At 56.0% G+C, this 20,000-nt stretch overlaps 1 protein-coding gene across 1 annotated transcript in view; it reads right to left on the bottom strand.

The window, feature by feature from the left end:
• Positions 1–20,000, bottom strand: part of LOC122547595 (uncharacterized) — a 715,380-nt gene that overhangs the window by 51,660 nt on the left and 643,720 nt on the right. Inside the window, 2 exon segments of the mRNA XM_087978709.1 lie at positions 3,005–3,117; positions 6,517–6,768. Of these exon segments, the coding sequence (XP_087834835.1) occupies positions 3,005–3,117; positions 6,517–6,768 (365 nt within the window).

Genomic DNA, 20,000 nt, shown 5'->3' with positions numbered 1-20,000 from the left:
ACCCTCACACACACACACTCACACTCACACACACACACACACACACTTACACACACTCTCACACTCTCACACTCTCACACACACTCACACACACTCACACACTCTCACACACACTCACACACACACACACTCACACACTCTCACACACTCTCTCACACACACATACACACACACATACACACACACTCAGACACACACACTCAGACACACACTCAGACACACACTCAGACACACACTCAGACACACACACATACACTCTCACAAACTCACACTCACTCACACTCACGCACACTCACGCACACTCACAGACATACACAGACACACACACGCTCACACTCACACTCACACACTCACACACACACTCTCGCACACACATACTCTCACTCTCTCACACACACGCACCCACACTCTCACACACACACGCACCCACACTCACACACACGCACGCACACGCACCCACACACACGCACGCACACGCACCCACACATACAGACACCGACACACGCGTGCACACACACACACACACACATGCACAGACACACTCACGCACCCACAAACACACAGACACACACTCACAGTCACATTTGCAGTCACACTGATACCCACACTCATACTCACACACACACCCTCTCTCACACACTCTCACACACACTCACGCACACTCGCACTCACACATACAGTCATACACACACACATGCACACTCTCACACTCACACACTGTCACACACACACACAAACAAACTCACACACTCTCACAGACACTCACACATACAGACATACACACTCACACATACACACTCACACACTGTCACACACTGTCACACACTGTCACACACACACTCACAACACACTCACACCCACACTCTCACACACACTCACGCACACACTCACGCACACTCACACACACACTCACAACACACACACACAAATTCTCACACTCTCTCACACACACTCACACACACACTCACACCCACACACACACTCACACCCACACACACACAAACTCACACTCACACACACACACTCACACAAACTCACACACTCACACAAACACAAACTCACACACGCACACAAACTCACACACACACACAAACTCTCTCACACACACACACACACATACACAATCTCTCACACACACTCACTTACACACAAGCTCACACACTCTCACACACACTCACACACTCACACACACACTCACAACACACACACACAAATTCTCACACTCTCTCACACACACTCACACACACACTCACACCCACACACACACTCACACCCACACACACACTCACACACTCACACTCATACTCACACTCATACTCACACTCATACTCACACACACACACATACTGTCACACTGTCAGTGGGGGATGGAGGGGGGGATGGGGAGTTGGGGGATGGAGGGGATATGGGGTATGGAGGGGGGATGGGGATGATGGGGGTGATAGGGGATGGAGGGGGGGATGGGGGGGTGGGGGGATATGGAGGGGGGGATGGGGGAATGGGGGTGGGGGATGGAGGGGGGGATGGAGAGTGGTGGGATGGAGGGGAGATTGGGGGTGGGGATGGGGGTGGAGAGTGGGGGGATGGAGAGTGGAGGGATGGAGGGGGAATGGAGAGTGGAGGGATGGAGGGGGATGGAGAGGGGGATGGAGAGTGGAGGGATGGAGGGGGGATGGAGAGTGGAGGGATGGAAGGGGGATGGAGAGGGGGGATGGAGAGGGGGGGGATGAGGGGATGGAGAGGGGGGGTGGGGGTAGGAATGGGGGGTGGGGATGGAGAGTGGAGAGATGGAGAGGGGGAATGGAGAGGGGGGGATGAGGGGCTGGGGGGGATGGGGGTAGTGTTGGGGGTGGGGATGGAGAGTGGAGGAATGGAGGGTGGATGTAGGGGGGATGGGGGGATGGGGGGATTGAGAGGGGGGATGGAGAGGGAGGGATGGGGGGTTGGAGAGGGGGGGGATGAGAGGGGGGGATGGGGAAGGGGGAATGGAGGGGGGATGGGGAGGGGGGATGGGGAGGGGGGATGGAGAATGGGGATGGGGAGGGGGGGATGGAGAGGAGGGATGGGGAGGGGGATGGAGGGGGGGAATGGAGGGGGGGATGGGGAGGGGGGAATGGAGGGGGGATGGGGAGGGTGGTATGGAGGGGGGGATGGGGAGGGGGGATGGAGGGGGTATGTGGAGGGGGGGATGGAGGGAGGGATGGGGATGGGGATGGGGATGGATGGGGGGATGGGGAGTGGGGGATGGAGGGGGGGTGGGGAGGGGGATGGAGGGGCGGATGGGGAGGGGGATGGAGGGGGGAATGGACGGGAGATGGGGAGGGGGGATGGAGGGGGAGCTGAAGGGGGGGGATGGAGGGGAGATGGGGAGGGGGGATGGAGGGGGGATGGGGAGGGGGATGGAGGGGGGGATGGGGATGGGGACAAGGGGTGGAGGGGAGGAATGGAGGGGGGAAATGAAGGGGAGATGGGGAGGGGGGATGGAGGGGGGGGATGGAGGGGGAGCTGGGGAGGGGGGATGGAGGGGGGGGATGGAGGGGGAGCTGGGGAGGGGGGATGTAAGGGGTATGGGGAGGGGGGATGGAGGGGGGATGGGGAGGGAGGATGGAGGGGGGGTTGGAGGGGGGGTGGGGAGGGGGAGATGGAGGGGGGGCTGGGGGGGATGGAGGGTGGGTGGGGAGGGGATGGAGATCTTTCAGCCCATCTTGTATGCGGCTAGGAGAGCCCACTCTGACACAAGACAGCTGTCATCCCTCCATCCACCTCCCAAACTGGGAGTTCCTGTCACCACTGGGTCAGGAAGAGAGCTGGTGGAGATGGGAACCTGGTGGGGGGGAGAGGGGGAATGGGGCTCCCCTCACCCCGCTCGCCCCCCCTCACCGTCACCGGGCTCCACACACCCACCCATTGCACCACACCATTCCCTATCCCCGACCCGAACTCCATCCCCACTCGCCGAGGTCAAGGGGCAGGGGTCACTCCTGTGAGGCTCTGCCGTACTCACTGCGGGGCATCGGCACAGGAATCCGAACGGTGTGTTGAGGGTGAGGACACAGCTGCCTCCGTTCAAGCACGGCCCACTCTCACAGTGGTCAATCAGCGACTCACAACGTGGGCCTGTCAGGGACACACGGAGAGACGTGGGGGGGGGGGGGGGGGAAGGGGGGGGGGGGGAGAGGGGGAGGGGGAGAGGGGGAGGGAGAGAGAGGGGGGGAGAGAGGGAGGGAGAGAGAGGGGGGGGAGAGGGGGGGAGGAGGGAGAGAGGGGGGAGGGGGAGGGAGAGGGGGGGAGGGAGAGAGAGGGGGAGGGAGAGAGGGGGAGGGAGAGAGGGGAGGAGAGGGGGGGGAGGGAGAGAGGGAGAGAGATGGAGAGGGGGGGGAGGGAGAGAGAGGGGGGGAGAGAGGGGGGAGAGAGGGGGGAGGGAGAGAGAGGGAGAGAGGGGGGAGGGGGAGGGAGAGGGGGGAGGGAGGGAGAGAGGGGGAGGGAGAGTGAGGGGGAGGGAGAGCAGAGGGAGTGCGGAAGGAGAGGGAGAGAGAGGAGGGAGGGAGAGAGAGGGGGAGGCAGAGAGAGGGAGAGGGAGAGAGAGAGTGGGAGGGAGAGAGGGGGGGAGGCAGAGAGGGGGGGAGGGAGAGAGAGAGTGGGAGGGAGAGTGAGGGGGAGGGAGAGTGAGGGGGAGGGAGAGTGAGGGGGAGGGAGAGTGAGGGGGAGGGAGAGAGGGGGAGGGAGAGCAGAGGGAGTGCGGAGGGAGAGGGAGAGAGAAGGAGGGAGAGGGAGGGGGAGGGAGAGCAGAGGGAGTGCGGAGGGAGAGAGAGGGGGAGGGAGAGTGAGGGGGAGGGAGAGAGAGTGGGAGGGAGACAGAGGGGGACGGAGGGAAAGGGGGGGAGGGAGAGAGGGGGGAGGGTGGGAGAGGGGAGGAGGGAGGGGGAGGGAGAGAGAGAGAGGGAGGGAGAGAGGGAGAGGGAGAGAGGGGGGAGAGAGAGGGGGAGGAAGAGAGAGGGAGAGTGAGGGGGAGGGAGAGAGAGGGGGAGGGAGAGTGAGGGGGAGGGAGAGAGAGAGAGGGGAGAGAGGGAGAGAGAGCAGGGGAGGGAGAGAGAGACAGAGAGAGAGGGGGGAGAGAGGGAGGGAGAGGGAGGGGGAGGGAGAGAGGAGGGAGCGAGAGAGAGGGGGAGGGAGGGAGAGAGAGGGGGAGGGGGGAGGGGAGAGGGGGGAGGGAGGGAGAGGCGGGAGGGAGAGAGGGGAGGGAGGGAGAGGGGAGGAGGGAGGGGGAGTGAGAGAGAGGGGGGGGGAGGGAGAGAGGGGGAGGGAGAGAGAGGGGGGAGGGAGAGAGGGGGGAGGGAGAGAGAGGGGGGAGGGAGAGAGGGGGGGGAGGGAAGGAGAGGGGGAGGGAAGGAGAGGGGGAGGGAAGGAGAGGGGGAGGGAGAGTGAGGGGGAGGGAGAGTGAGGGGGAGGGAGGGAGGGGGGGGAGAGAGAGGGGGAGGGAGAGAGCAAGGGGGTGGGAGAGAGAGTGGGGAGAGAGGGGGAGGGAGAGAGAGAGGGGGAGGGAGAGGGGGAGAGAGAGAGAGAGAGAGGGGGAGGCAGAGAGAGAGGGGGAGGGAGAGAGGGGAGGGGGAGAGAGAGGGGGAGGGAGGGAGAGAGGGGGTAAAGAGAGGGGGTGGAGAGAGGGGGAGGGAGAGAGAGGGGGGAGGGAGTGAGAGGGGGAGGGGGAGAGAGAGGGGGAGGGAGAGAGAGGGGGAGGGGGAGAGAGAGGGGGAGGGAGAGAGAGGGGGGAGGGAGAGAGAGGGGGAGGGGGAGAGAGAGGGGGAGGGAGGGAGACGGGGAGGGAGAGAGAGAGAAGAGAGAGGGGAAGGGAGAGAGGGGGAAAGGAGAGAGAGGGGGAGTGAGAGAGGGGAGAGAGAGAGAGAGAGAGGGGGGAGCGAGAGAGGGGAGAGAGAGGGGGGAGGGAGGGAGAGAGGGGGTAAAGTGAGGGGGTGGAGAGAGGGGTGAGGTCTCAAGTAGAATGATCAGCTGAACCAATCACAGCGCGGGTTAATATCCCACCACAAGCGGAGGTAGAATTGTAATAAAAACCGTACACATCGTGATCATCGGAAAGATGTTGTGAAACTTGAAAGGGTTCAGAAAAGATTTACAAGGATGTTGCCAGGGTTGGAGGATTTGAGCTACAGGGAGAGGCTGAACAGGCTGAGGCTGTTTTCCCTGGATTGTCGGAGGCTGAGGGGTGACCTTACAGAGGTTTACAAAATTATGAGGGGCATGGATAGGGTTAATAGACAAAATGTTTACCTGGTGTCGGGGAGTCCAGAACTAGAGGGCATAGGTTTAGGGTGAGAGGGGAAAGAAATAAAAGAGATCTAAGGGGCAACGTTTTCACGCAGAGGGTGGTACGTGTATGGAATGAGGGGGAACTGACTGGTGTCAGGAGGGGGGGAACTGACCGGTGTGGGGAAGGTGGAGGGGGAACTGACCAGTGTGGGGGGTGGGAACTGACCGGTGTGGGGGAGAATAAAGGGGAACTGACCAGTATGGGGAGGGGGAACTGATGAGTGTGGGGAGAGGGAACTGACTGGTGTGGGGGAAGGGGGAGGGGGAACTGACCACTGTGGGGAGGGGGAACTGACCGTTGTGGGGGGGATGGGGAACTGACCGGTGTGGGGAGGGGGAAACTGACCATTGTAGGGGGGGAGGGAGAACTGACCGGTGTGGGGGGGGAACTGACCAGTGTGGGTGGGGGGAGGGGGGACTGACCAGTGTTGGGGGAGAGGGTACTGACCGGTGTGGGGGGAGGGAGGGGGGACTGACCAGTGTTGGGGGAGGGGGTACTGACCGGTGTGGGGGGGGGTGGAAGGGAGAACTGACCGATGTGGAGAGTGGGAACTGACCGGTGTGGCGGGGGAGGAGGGAGGGTGAAGTGACCGGTGGGGGGGGGGGAGGAAGGGGGAACTGACCCGTGTGGGGGGAGGGAGGGGGAAGTGACCGGTGTGGAGGGGGCGGGGAAGGGAGAACTGACCGGTGTAGGTGGGGGAGGGGTGTGACTGACCGGTGTGGAGGGTCTGAGAGGCCGGAGGGGGTTACTGACCGGTGTGGAGGGTCTGAGCGGCCGGAGGGGGGTGACTGACCGGTGTGCAGGGTCTGAGCGGCCGGAGGGGGGTGACTGACCGGTGTGGAGGGTCTGAGCGGCCGGAGTGGGGTAACTGACCGGTGTGCAGGGTCTGAGCGGCCGGAGGGGGGTGACTGACCGGTGTGCAGGGTCTGAGCGGCCGGAGGGGGGTGACTGACCGGTGTTCAGGGTCTGAGCGGCCGGAGGGGGGTGACTGACCGGTGTGGAGGGTCTGAGCAGCCGGAGGGGGGTAACTGACCGGTGTGCAGGGTCTGAGCGGCCGGAGGGGGGTGACTGACCGGTGTTCAGGGTCTGAGCGGCCGGAGGGGGGTTACTGACAGGTGTGGAGGGTCTGAGCGGCCGGAGGGGGGTGACTGACCGGTGTGGAGGGTCTGAGCGGCCGGAGGGGGGTAACTGACCTGTATATCCAGGCTGGCACTCACAGTTGTAGGCATTGACCATTTGGACACAGGACCGTGTGCCCGCGGCCTGGCATGGGTTAGACAGACATTCATTGACATCTCCCTCACAGCGGTCCCCCACATAGCCGGCTGGACACAGGCACGAGTATCCCCCAATCCTGTCCACGCACCGTCCACCGTGGTAACACCGCGGCTGGGGGTCAGCTAACCCCGGGGAACAGTCATCCACATCCAGCTCACACTGTACCCCTGGGCACAGGGACACAGGGAGGAGGGGGGAGAGCCGGGAGAGGTGGAGAGACAGACAGGAGAGGGAGACAGGGAGGAGGGGGAGACAGGGAGGGGGGAGAGAGAGGGAGGGGGAGAGACAGGGAGAGGGGAGAGACAGGGAGAGGGGAGGGACAGGGAGGGGGGAGAGAGAGAGGGAGAGGGAGAGACAGGGAGGAGGGGGGAGAGACAGGGAGAGGGAGAGACAGGGAGGAGAGGGAGACAGGGAGGAGGGGGGAGAGCCAGGGAGAGGGAGAGACAGGGAGGAGAGGGACACAGGGAGGAGGGGGGAGAGCCAGGGAGAGGGAGAGACAGGGAGGAGAGGGACACAGGGAGGAGGGGGGAGAGCCGGGAGAGGGGGAGAGACAGAGAGGAGAGGGAGACAGGGAGGAGGGGGAGACAGGGAGGGGGGAGAGAGAGGAAGGGGGGGAGAGACAGGGAGAGGGGAGAGACAGGGAGGGGGGGAGAGACAGGGAGAGGGGAGAGACAGGGAGGAGAGGGAGACAGGGAGAGGGGAGAGACAGGGAGAGGGGAGAGACAGAGAAGGGGAGAGACAGGGAAAGGGGAGAGACAGGGAGGGGGGAGAGACAGGGAGAGGGGAGAGACAGGGAGAGGGGAGAGACAGGGAGAGGGGAGAGACAGGGAGAGGGGAGAGACAGGGAGAGGGGAGAGACAGGGAGGGGGGAGAGACAGGGAGAGGGGAGAGACAGGGAGAGGGGAGAGACAGGGAGAGGGGAGAGACAGGGAGAGGGGAGAGACAGAGAGAGGGGAGAGACAGGGAGGAGAGGGAGACAGGGAGGAGGGGAGAGAGACAGAGAGAGGGGAGAGACAGGGAGAGGGGAGAGACAGGGAGAGGGGAGAGACAGAGAAGGGGAGAGACAGGGAAAGGGGAGAGACAGGGAGGGGGGAGAGCCAGGGAGAGGGGGAGAGACAGGGAGAGGGGAGAGACAGGGAGAGGGGAGAGACAGGGAGAGGGGAGAGACAGAGAAGGGGAGAGACAGGGAAAGGGGAGAGACAGGGAGGGGGGAGAGACAGGGAGAGGGGAGAGACAGGGAGAGGGGAGAGACAGGGAGAGGGGAGAGACAGGGAGAGGGGAGAGACAGGGAGAGGGGAGAGACAGGGAGGGGGGAGAGACAGGGAGAGGGGAGAGACAGGGAGAGGGGAGAGACAGGGAGGGGGAGAGACAGGGAGAGGGGAGAGACAGGGAGAGGGGAGAGACAGGGAGAGGGGAGAGACAGAGAGAGGGGAGAGACAGGGAGGAGAGGGAGACAGGGAGGAGGGGAGAGAGACAGAGAGAGGGGAGAGACAGGGAGAGGGGAGAGACAGGGAGAGGGGAGAGACAGGGAGAGGGGAGAGACAGGGAGAGGGGAGAGACAGAGAGAGGGGAGAGACAGGGAGGAGAGGGAGACAGGGAGGAGGGGGGAGAGCCAGGGAGAGGGGGAGAGACAGGGAGAGGGGAGAGACAGGGAGAGGGGAGAGACAGGGAGAGGGGAGAGACAGGGAGAGGGGAGAGACAGAGAAGGGGAGAGACAGGGAGAGGGGAGAGACAGGGAGAGGGGAGAGACAGGGAGAGGGGAGAGACAGGGAGAGGGGAGAGACAGGGAGAGGGGAGAGACAGAGAAGGGGAGAGACAGGGAGAGGGGAGAGACAGGGAGGGGGGAGAGACAGGGAGAGGGGAGAGACAGGGAGAGGGGAGAGACAGGGAAGGGGAGAGACAGGGAGAGGGGAGAGACAGGGAGAGGGGAGAGACAGGGAGAGGGGAGAGACAGGGAGAGGGGAGAGACAGGGAGAGGGGAGAGACAGGGAGAGGGGAGAGACAGGGAGAGGGGAGAGACAGGGAGGGGGGAGAGAGAGGGAGAGGGAGAGACAGGGAGGGGGGAGAGAGAGAGGGAGAGGGGAGAGACAGGGAGAGGGGAGAGACAGGGAGAGGGGAGAGACAGGGAGGGGGGAGAGAGAGAGGGAGAGGGAGAGACAGGGAGGGGGGAGAGAGAGAGGGAGAGGGAGAGACAGGGAGGGGGGAGAGAGAGAGGGAGAGGGGAGAGACAGGGAGAGGGGAGGGACAGGGAGGAGGAGAGAGAGAGGGAGAGGGAGAGAGAGGGAGAGGGGAGAGACAGGGAGAGGGGAGAGACAGGGAGGGGGGAGAGACAGGGAGGGGGGAGAGACAGTGAGGGGGGAGAGACAGGGAGGGGGAGAGAGAGAGGGAGAGGGGAGAGACAGGGAGAGGGGAGAGACAGGGAGAGGGGAGAGACAGGGAGGGGGGAGAGACAGGGAGGGGGGAGAGACAGGGAGAGGGGAGAGAGGGAGAGGGGAGAGAGAGGGAGGGGGGAGAGAGAGGGAGGGGGAGAGAGAGAGGGAGGGGGAGAGAGAGAGGGAGGAATGTGAAGCAATGACAGCTCGACCACTCCGAGAGCACAGCCCATCCCCCTCACCCCCCCCCCCCCGCATTCTCTGTGTGTGAGTGTGTGTGTGTCTGTGTGTCTGCATGTGTGAGAGAGTGTGTGTATGTGAGAGAGTGTGTGTGTATGTGAGAGAGAGTGTGTGTCTGTGTGTGTGTGTATGTGAGAGAGAGTGTGTGTGTGAGAGAGAGAGTGTGTGTATGTGAGAGAGAGTGTGTGTGTATGTGAGAGAGAGTGTGTGTGTATGTGAGAGAGAGTGTGTGTCTGTGTGTGTGTGTATGTGAGAGAGAGTGTGTGTGTGAGAGAGAGTGTGTGTGTATGTGTGAGTGTGTGTGAGAGTGTGTGTGTTTGTGTGAGTGTGTGTGAGAGTGTGAGTGAGAGTGTGTGTGTGTGTGAGAGTGTGTGTGAGAGTGTGTGTGTTTGTGTGAGTGTGTGTGTGTGTTTGTGTGAGTGTGAGTGAGAGTGTGTGTGAGTGAGAGTGTGTGTGAGTGAGTGTGTGAGAGAGTGTGTGAGAGAGTGTGTGAGTGGGTGTGTCAGTGTCAGTGTGTGTGTGTGAGTGTCTGTGTGTGTGTCAGTGTGTGTGTGAGAGTGTGTGAGTGTCTGCGTGTGTGTGTCTGCGTGTGTGAGAGAGAGTGTGTGTGTGAGAGAGAGTGTGTGTGAGAGAGAGAGTGTGTGTGTGAGAGAGTGTCTGTGTGTGAGTGTGCGTGAGAGTGTCAGTGTGTGTGTGTGAGCGTGTGTGTGAGAGTTGAGTGTGTGTGTGTGAGAGTGTGTCTGATTGTGTATCTGTGTGTGAGAGGAGAGTGTGTGTGTCTGTGTCTGTGTGTGCTTGTGTGTGTGTGAGTGACTGTGTGTGTGAGAGAGAGAGTGTGTGTGTGCGTGAGAGAGAGAGTGAGTGTCTCTGTGTGTGTGAGTGTGTGTGTGAGTGCGTGTTTGGTTGTGAGTGTGTGTGTGAGTGTGTTTGTGTGAGTGTGTGTGTGAGAGTGTGTGTGTGAGAGAGAGTGTGTGTGTATGTGTGAGAGAGTGTGTGTATGTCAGTGTGTGTATGTCAGTGTGAGTGTCTGTGTGTGTGTCTGTGTGTGTATGTGTGTGAGTGTGTGTGATTGTGTGTTTGTGTGCGAGAGAGAGTGTGTGTGAGAAAATGTGTGTGTGTCTGAGTGTGTGCGTGTGAGAGAGTTTGTGTCTGTGTGTGTGAGGGAGTGTGTGTGTCTGTGTGTGTCTGTGTATGTGTGGGAGAGAGTGTGTGTGTGTGTGAGAGTGTGTGTGTGAGTGTGTGTGTGTTTGTCTGTGTGTCTGTGGGTGTGTGTCTGTGTGTGAGTGACTGTGTGTGTGTGAGAGATTGTGTGTGTGTGAGAGAGACTGTGTGTGTGAGAGAGAGAGTGTGTGTGTGTGTGAGAGAAAGTGTGTGTGTGAGAGAAAGTGTGTGTGTGAGAGAAAGTGTGTGTGTGAGAGAGAGTGTGTGTGTGTGTGAGAGAGTGTGTGCGCGTGAGAGGGTGTGTGTGCGCGTGAGAGAGTGTGTGTGCGGGAGAGTGTGAGTGTGAGTGTCTCTGTGTGTGTGAGTGTGTTTGTGTGAGTGTGTGTGAGAGAGAGAGTGTGTGTGTGTCTGTGTGTCTGAGAGTGCATGTGTGTGAGAGTGTGTGTGAGAGTGTGTGTGAGAGTGTGTGAGAGTGTGTGTGTTTGTGTGAGTGTGTGTGAGAGTGTGAGTGAGAGTGTGTGTGTGTATGAGTGTGTATAAGAGTGTGTGTGTTTGTGTGAGTGTGTGTGTGTGTTTGTGTGAGTGAGAGTGTGTGTGAGTGAGTGAGTGTGTGAGTGGGTGTGTCAGTGTCAGTGTGTGTGAGAGAGTGTGTGAGTGGGTGTGTCAGTGTCAGTGTGTGTGTGAGAGTGTGTGAGTGTCTGCGTGTGTGTGTGTCTGCGTGTGTGAGTGAGAGTGTGTGTGAGAGAGTGTGTGTGAGAGAGAGTGTGTGTGAGAGAGAGAGTGTGTGTGTAAGAGAGTGTCTGTGTGTGAGTGTGCGTGAGAGTGTCAGTGTGTGTGTGTGAGCGTGTGTGTGAGAGTTGAGTGTGTGTGTGTGAGAGTGTGTCTGATTGTGTATCTGTGTGTGAGAGGAGAGTGTGTGTGTCTGTGTCTGTGTGTGCGTGTGTGTGTGAGTGACTGTGTGTGTGAGAGAGAGAGTGTGTGTGTGCGTGAGAGAGAGAGTGAGTGTCTCTGTGTGTGTGAGTGTGTGTGTGAGTGCGTGTGTGTGAGTGCGTGTGTGTGAGTGCGTGTGTGTGAGTGCGTGTGTGAGAGTGTGTGTGTGAGAGAGAGTGTGAGTGTGTGTGTGTGAGTGTGTGTGTGAGAGTGTGTGTGAGAGAGTCTGAGGGTGCATGTGTGTGTGAGAGTGTGTGCGTGAGGGTGTGTGTGTGAGAGTGTGTGCGTGAGACTGTGTGCGTGAGAATGTGTGCGTGAGAATGTGTGCGTGAGAGTGTGTGCGTGAGGGTGTGCGCGTGAGAGTGTGCGCGTGAGAGTGTGCGCGTGAGAGTGTGCGCGTGAGAGTGTGCGCGTGAGGGTGTGCGCGTGAGGGTGTGCGCGTGAGAGTGTGTGCGTGAGAGTGTGTGCGTGAGAGTGTGTGTGTGAAAACGTGTGTTTGTGTGAGTGTGTGTGAGAGAGAGTGTGTGTGAGAGAGAGTGTGTGTGTCTGTGTGTGTGATTGTGTGTCTGTGTGTGTGAGAGAGAGTGTGTGTGTGTCTGAGTGTGTGCGTGTGAGAGAGTTTGTGTCTGTGTGTGTGAGAGAGTGTGTGTGTGTGTGTGTATGTGTCTGTGTGTATATGATTGTGTGTCTGTGTGTGAGAGAATGTGTGTGTCTGTGTGTGCATGTGTGTGAGTGTGTGTATGTGTGTGTCTGTGTGTGTGAGAGTGTGTGAGAGTGTGTGAGAGAGTGTGTGTGTCTGTCTGTGTGTCTGTGGGTGTGCGTCTGTGTGAGAGAGTGTGTGTGTGTGAGAGAGAGAGAGTATGTGTGTGTGTGCGTGTGAGAGTGTGCGTGTGAGTGTGTGCGTGTGTGAGACAGAGTGTGTGTGTGAGTGACAATGTGTGTGAGAGAGAGAGAGTGTGTGTGAGAGAGAGAGTGTGTGTACATGAGAGTGTGAGTGTCTATGTGAGTGTGAGTGTGTGTGTGTGAGAGAGAGTGTGTGTGAGTGTGTGTCTGTGTGTGAGCGGGTCTGAGAGTGCATGTGTGTGTGTGAGTGTGTGTGAGCGTGTGTGTGTCTGTGTGTTTGTGTGAGTGTGAGTGAGTGTGTGTGTGTGAGTGAGAGTGTGTGTGAGTGAGAGAGTGTGTGTGAGTGTGTGTGTGTGTGAGTGTGAGTGTGTGTGTGTGAGTGTGTGTGTGTGTGAGAGAGAATGTGTGCGTGAGAGAGAGTGTGCGTGAGAGTGTGTGCAAGAGTGTCTGTGTGTGTGTGTTTGTGTGAGTGTGAGTGTGTGTGTCTGCGTGTGTGTGTTTGTGAGTGAGAGTGGGTGTGAGAGAGTGTAGGAGAGAGAGTGTGAGAGAGAGAGTGTCTGTGTGTGAGTGTGTGAGTGTGTGTGTGAGAGAGTGTTTGTGTGAGAGTGTCAGTGTGTGTGTGTGAGAGAGTGTGTGTATCTGTGTGTGAGACAGTGTATTTGTGTGAGAGAGTGTGTGGGAGAGTGTGTGTGTGCGTGTGAGAGTGTGTGTGTCTGTGTGTGAGAGAGTGTGTGTGTCTGTGTGTGTGTGTTTGTGTGAGTGTGAGTGTCTGCATGTGTGTGTGAGTGTGTGTGAGTGAGAGTGTGTGTGAGTGTGAGTGTGTGTGTGAGAGAGTGTTTGCGTGAGAGTGTCAGAGTGTGTGTGTGAGTGTGTGTGAGAGTGTGTGTGTGTGAGAGAGAGTGAGACTGTGTGTGTGTGAGAGTGTGTGTGTGTGTGGGTGTGTGTGAGAGAGAATGTATGTGTGTGCGTGTGAGAGTGTGCGTGTGAGTGTGTGCGTGCGTGTGAGAGTGTGCGTGTGAGTGTGTGCGTGTGTGAGAGAGAGTGTGTGTGTGAGTGACAATGTGTGTGTGAGTGACAATGTGTGTGAGAGAGAGAGTGTGTGTGAGAGAGAGAGTGTGTGTGCATGAGAGTGTGAGTGTCTATGTGAGTGTGAGTGTGTGTGTGTGAGAGAGAGTGTGTGTGAGTGTGTGTCTGTGTGTGAGCGGGTCTGAGAGTGCATGTGTGTGTGTGTGTGAGCGTGTGTGTGTCTGTGTGTTTGTGTGAGTGTGCGTGAGTGTGTGTGTGTGAGTGAGAGTGTGTGTGAGTGAGAGAGTGTGTGTGAGTGTGAGTGTGTGTGTGTGAGTGTGAGTGTGTGTGCGTGAGAGAGTGTGTGCGTGAGAGAGAGTGTGTGCGTGAGAGTGTGTGTGAGAGTGTCTGTGTGTGTGTGTTTGTGTGAGTGTGTGTGTGTGTCTGTGTGTGTGTGTTTGTTAGATGAGAGTGGGTGTGAGAGAGTGTGAGAGAGACAGTGTGAGAGAGAGAGTGTCTGTGGGAGAGTGTGTGTGTGAGAGTGTGAGAGTGTGTGTGTCTGTGTGTGAGAGTGTGTGTGTGAGAGAGTGTGTGTCTGTGTGTGTGTTTGTGTGAGTGTGAGTGTCTGCATGTGTGAGTGTGTGTGAGTGAGAGTGTGTGTGAGTGTGAGTGTGTGTGTGAGAGAGTGTTTGCGTGAGAGTGTCAGAGTGTGTGTGAGAGTGTGTGTGTGTGAGAGTGTGTGTTTGTGTGTGTGTGTTTGTGTGAGGATGTGTGTGAGAGAGAGTGTGTGCAAGAGTGTGTGTGTGTCTGTGTGTGAGAGAGAGAGTGTGTGTGTGTGTTTGTGTAAGTGTGTGTGAGTGTGTGTGTGAGAGAGAGAGTCTGAGAGTGCATGATGTGTATGAGTGTGTGTTTGAGAGAGTGTGTGTGAGAGTGTGTGTGTGTCTGTGTGTGCATGTGTGTGAGTGTGTGTATGTGTGTGTCTGTGTGTGTGAGAGTGTGTGAGAGTGTGTGAGAGAGTGTGTGTGTCTGTCTGTGTGTCTGTGGGTGTGCGTCTGTGTGAGAGAGTGTGTGTGTGTGAGAGAGAGAGAGTATGTGTGTGTGTGCGTGTGAGAGTGTGCGTGTGAGTGTGTGCGTGTGTGAGACAGAGTGTGTGTGTGAGTGACAATGTGTGTGAGAGAGAGAGAGTGTGTGTGAGAGAGAGAGTGTGTGTACATGAGAGTGTGAGTGTCTATGTGAGTGTGAGTGTGTGTGTGTGAGAGAGAGTGTGTGTGAGTGTGTGTCTGTGTGTGAGCGGGTCTGAGAGTGCATGTGTGTGTGTGAGTGTGTGTGAGCGTGTGTGTGTCTGTGTGTTTGTGTGAGTGTGAGTGAGTGTGTGTGTGTGAGTGAGAGTGTGTGTGAGTGAGAGAGTGTGTGTGAGTGTGTGTGTGTGTGAGTGTGAGTGTGTGTGTGTGAGTGTGTGTGTGTGTGAGAGAGAATGTGTGCGTGAGAGAGAGTGTGCGTGAGAGTGTGTGCGTGAGAGTGTGTGCAAGAGTGTCTGTGTGTGTGTGTTTGTGTGAGTGTGAGTGTGTGTGTCTGCGTGTGTGTGTTTGTGAGTGAGAGTGGGTGTGAGAGAGTGTAGGAGAGAGAGTGTGAGAGAGAGAGTGTCTGTGTGTGAGTGTGTGAGTGTGTGTGTGAGAGAGTGTTTGTGTGAGAGTGTCAGTGTGTGTGTGTGAGAGAGTGTGTGTATCTGTGTGTGAGACAGTGTATTTGTGTGAGAGAGTGTGTGGGAGAGTGTGTGTGTGCGTGTGAGAGTGTGTGTGTCTGTGTGTGAGAGAGTGTGTGTGTGTGTTTGTGTGAGTGTGAGTGTCTGCATGTGTGTGTGAGTGTGTGTGAGTGAGAGTGTGTGTGAGTGTGAGTGTGTGTGTGAGAGAGTGTTTGCGTGAGAGTGTCAGAGTGTGTGTGTGAGTGTGTGTGAGAGTGTGTGTGTGTGAGAGAGAGTGAGACTGTGTGTGTGTGAGAGTGTGTGTGTGTGTGGGTGTGTGTGAGAGAGAATGTATGTGTGTGCATGTGAGAGTGTGCGTGTGAGTGTGTGCGTGCGTGTGAGAGTGTGCGTGTGAGTGTGTGCGTGTGTGAGAGAGAGTGTGTGTGTGAGTGACAATGTGTGTGTGAGTGACAATGTGTGTGAGAGAGAGAGTGTGTGTGAGAGAGAGAGTGTGTGTGCATGAGAGTGTGAGTGTCTATGTGAGTGTGAGTGTGTGTGTGTGAGAGAGAGTGTGTGTGAGTGTGTGTCTGTGTGTGAGCGGGTCTGAGAGTGCATGTGTGTGTGTGTGTGTGTGAGCGTGTGTGTGTCTGTGTGTTTGTGTGAGTGTGCGTGAGTGTGTGTGTGTGAGTGAGAGAGTGTGTGTGAGTGTGAGTGTGTGTGTGTGAGTGTGAGTGTGTGTGCGTGAGAGAGTGTGTGCGTGAGAGAGAGTGTGTGCGTGAGAGTGTGTGTGAGAGTGTCTGTGTGTGTGTGTTTGTGTGAGTGTGTGTGTGTCTGTGTGTGTGTGTTTGTTAGATGAGAGTGGGTGTGAGAGAGTGTGAGAGAGACAGTGTGAGAGAGAGAGTGTCTGTGGGAGAGTGTGTGTGTGAGAGTGTGTGTGTCTGTGTGTGAGAGTGTGTGTGTGAGAGAGTGTGTGTCTGTGTGTGTGTTTGTGTGAGTGTGAGTGTCTGCATGTGTGAGTGTGTGTGAGTGAGAGTGTGTGTGAGTGTGAGTGTGTGTGTGAGAGAGTGTTTGCGTGAGAGTGTCAGAGTGTGTGTGAGAGTGTGTGTGTGTGAGAGTGTGTGTTTGTGTGTGTGTGTTTGTGTGAGGATGTGTGTGAGAGAGAGTGTGTGCAAGAGTGTGTGTGTGTCTGTGTGTGTGAGAGAGAGTGTGTGTGTGTGTTTGTGTAAGTGTGTGTGAGTGTGTGTGTGAGAGAGAGAGTCTGAGAGTGCATGATGTGTATGAGTGTGTGTTTGAGAGAGTGTGTGTGAGAGTGTGTGTGTGTCTGTGTGTGAGAGTGAGTGTGTGTCTGTGTGTGAGTGTGTGTTTGCGTGAGTGAGTGTGAGTGTGTGAGTGTCTGTATTTGTGTGAGTGAGTGAGTGTGAGTGTGTGTGTGTCTGCGTGTGTGTTTGTGAGAGAGAGTGTGTGTGAGAGAGTGTGTGTGAGAGAGAGTGTGTGTGTGTCAGTGTGTGTGTGTCAGTGTGTGTGTTTGTGTGAGTGTGAGTGAGTGTGAGTGTGTGAGTGTCTGCGTTTGTGAGTGTCTGCATGTGTGAGTGTTTGTGAGTGAGAGTGTGTGTGTGTGAGTGAGAGTGCGTGTGTGTGAGAGAGTGTTTGTGTGAGAGTGCCAGTGTGTGAGAGTGTGTGAGTGTGTGTGTTTGTGTGAGTGTGAGTGTGTGAGTGTCTGTGTGTGTGAATGTGTATGAGTGAGAGTGTGTGTGATTGAGAGTGTGTGTGTGAGTGAGAGTGTGTGTGAGTGAGTGTATGTGTGAGAGAGAGAGTGTGTGTGTGTCTCTGTGTGTGTGTGAGTGTGTGTGTCTGTAGGTGTGTGTCTGTGAGTGTGTATGAGTGTATGTGTGTGAGAGTGTGTGACTGTGCGCATGTGTGTGAGAGAGTGTGAGGTTGTGTGTGAGTGTGAATGAGTGTGTGTGTGAGTGTCTGCGTGTGTGAGTGTGTGAGTGAGAGTGTGTCTGTGTGAGTGAGTGTGTGTGAGTGTATGTGTGTGTGAGAGTGTGAGTGTGTGTGTGAGAGAGTGTTTGTGTGTGAGTGTCAGTGGGTATGTGAGTGTTTGTCTGTATGTGTGAGTATGTCTGTGTGTATGTGTGTGAGAGCGTGTGTGTGTGTGCATGTGTGTGAGAGAGAGAGTGTGTGGTTATGTGTGTGTGCGTGCGTGTGAGAGTGTGTATGTGGGTGTGTGTGTCTGTGTGTGTGTGAGACTCTGTGTGAGAGTGTGTGTGTGCGTGAGAGTGAGTGTGTGTGTCTGTGTGTGTGTGAGTGTGTTTGTGTGTGTGTATGTGTGTCTGTATGTGAGAGTGTGTATGTGTGTGTGTGAGAGTGTGTGTGAAAGTGTGGGTGTGAGTGTGTGAGCGTGTGTGTGTGTGTGCCTGTGTGTGAGAGTGTGTGTGTGTCTGTGTATGAGGATGTGTGTGAGAGAGAGTGTGTGTGAGTGTCTGTGTGTGTGATGTCTGTGTGAGTATGAGTGTGTGTGAGTGTGTGAGTGTCTGCATGTGTGTGTGTGTGAGAGAGAGGGTGTGCATGAGAGTGCATGTGTGTGTGAGAGTGTGTGTGAGAGAGAGAGTGTGTGTGTGATGGCTGCGTGTGTATGAGAGTGTGTGTGAGGGAGTGCGTGTGTGAGAGTGAGAGTGTGTGTGTGTGAGAGTGTGTGTGTGATGTCTGTGTATGTATGAGAGAGTGTGTGAGTGTGTGTGTGAGAGAGTGAGTGAGTGTCTGTATGTGTGAGAGAGAGTGTATGTGCGTCTGTGTTTCTGTGTGAGAAAGTGTGAATGTGTGTGTGTGTGTGTGTGATTGTGTGTGAGTGTGAGTGTGTGAGTGTGTGAGTGTGTGTGTGGGATTGTGAGTGTGTGAGTGATTGTGTGTGTGAGTGTGTGAATGTGTGTGTGTGAGTGTGTGAGAGTGTGTGCGCATATGTGAGTGTGTGAGTGTGAGTGTGCATGTGAGTGTGTGTGTGAGAGAGCATGGGTGTGTGAGTGTGAGTGTGTGAGTGTGTGTGAGTGCGAGGGTGAGTTTGTGAGAGTGTGTGTGAGTGTGTGTGTGTGTGTGAGAGTGTGTGTGGAGTGTGTGTGTGTGCATGTGAGTGTGTGTGAGAGTGTGAGTGTGTGTGTGATTGTGATTGTGTGTAAGTGTGAGTGTGTGTGTGAGTGTGTGTGCATGTGTGAGAGTGAGAGTGTGTGAGTGAGAGTGTGTGTGTGATGTCTGTGTATGTGTGCGCGTGTGTGAATGTGTGTGTGAGTGCACGTGTGTGTATGTGCGACAGTGTGTGTGTGTGAGTGAGAGTGTGTGTGTGTGATGTCTGTGTGTGTATGAGAGAGTGTGTGAGTGTGTATGCGTGTGTGAGAGTGTGAGTGAGTGTCTGTATGTGTGAGAGTGTGTGTGTGAGAGTGTGTGAGTGAGTGTGTGTGTGTGATTGTGTGCATGTGTGTGAGTGTGTGAATGTGTGTGTGTGAGTGTGAGTGTGTGAGAGAGTGTGTGTGTGACTGTGTGAGAGCGAGTGTGAGTGTGTGAGTGTGAGTGTGAGTATGAGAGAATGTGAGAGTGTTAGTGTGTGAGTGAGAGTGTGTGTGAGTGTCTGTGTGTGTGTGATGTCTGTGTGTGTATGAGAGTGTGTGAGAGAGTATGTGAGTGTCTGTGTGTATGTGAGAGAGATAATGTGTGTGTTTCTGTGTGAGAGAGTGTGTATGTGAGAGAGTGTGAGTGTGTGTGTGTGTGTGAGAGTGTGTGTGTGTGTGAGAGAGAGTGTGTGTGTGAGAGTGTGTGAGAGAGTGTGTGTGAGAGTGTGTGTGAGAGTGTGAATGTGAGTGTGAGTGTGTGTGTGTGAATGTGTGCGTGTGTGAGTGTGAGTGTGATTGTGAGTGAGTGTGAGTGTGTGTGTGTGTGAGCGTGAGTGAGTGTGTGTGACTGCTTGTCTGTGAGCGTGAGTGAGTGTGTGTGAGTGTGTGTGTGTGAGTGCGTGTGTTTGAGTGTGTGAGAGTGTGTGAGAGTGTGTGGTTGAGTGAGTGAGTGTGAGTGTGTGATAGTGTGTGAGAGAATGTGAGTGTGTGTGTGAGAGAATGTGTGTGTGAGAGAGAGAATGTGTGTGTATGTGTGTGTGTGTGAGTGTGTTTTTGTGTGAGAGTGTGTATGAGTGTGTGTGCGAGTGTGTGTGTGAGAGTGTAAGCGTGTGTGAGTGTGTGTGTGATTGTGTGAGTGTGAATGTGTATGTGAGTGAGAGTGTGAGTGTAAGAGTGTGAGTGTGTGTATGAGTGTGTGTATGAATGTGTGTGAGAGTGTGTGTGTTTGTGTATGTGTGAGGGTGTGTGTGTGCGTGTTTGTGTGTGTGAGTGTGTATGCGTGTGTGACTGTGTGAGAGTGTGAGTTTGAGTGAGTATGTATGTGTGTGTAAGTGTGTGTGCGTGTGTGTGTATGTGAGTTTGAGTGTGTGTGCATGTGTGTGTGTTTGAGTGTGTGTGTGTGAGTGCACGTGTGTGTATGTGCGACTGTGTGTGTGTGAGTGAGAGTATGTGTGTGTGAGAGTGTGTGTGCGTGTGTGAGAGTGTGAGTGAGTGTCTGTATGTGTGAGTTTTTTTGGGGGGAGTGTGTGTATGAGAGTGTGACTGTGTGTGTGATTGTGTGTGTGAGAGTGTGAGTGAGTGTGTGTGATTGTGTGCGTGTGTGTGTGAGTGATTGTGTGTGAATGTGTGCGTGTGTGTGTGCATGTGTGTGAGTGTGAGTGCACGTGTGTGTATGTGTGACTGTGTGTGAGTGAGAGTATGTGTGTGTGAGAGTGTGTGAGTGTGTGTGCGTGTGCGAGAGTGTGAGTGAGAGTTTTTTTTTGCGTGAGTGTGTGTGTGACTGTGTGTGTGAGAGTGTGTTGCATGTGTGAGTGTGTGTGAGGGTGTGTGTGTGAGGGTGTGTGTGTGCGTGTTTGTGTGTGTGAGCGTGTATGTGTGTGTGAGAGTGTGAGTTTGAGTGAGTATGTATTTGTGTGTAAGTGTGTGTGCATGTGTGTGTGTGTGAGAGTGTGTGTATGTGAGGGTGTGAGAGAGTGTGTGTGACTGTGTGAGCGTGTGAGAGAGTGTGTGACAGTGTGAGCGTGTGTGTGTATGAGTGAGAGTGAGTGTGTGTGTGTAGGTGAGTG

This window comes from Chiloscyllium plagiosum, unplaced genomic scaffold (assembly GCF_037043375.1).
Source record: "Chiloscyllium plagiosum isolate Xiang-an unplaced genomic scaffold, Cpla_swu_hap1 HiC_scaffold_35, whole genome shotgun sequence".
Taxonomy (NCBI): Eukaryota; Metazoa; Chordata; class Chondrichthyes; order Orectolobiformes; family Hemiscylliidae; genus Chiloscyllium; species Chiloscyllium plagiosum.
This window is presented reverse-complemented; position numbering and strand designations above follow the sequence as displayed.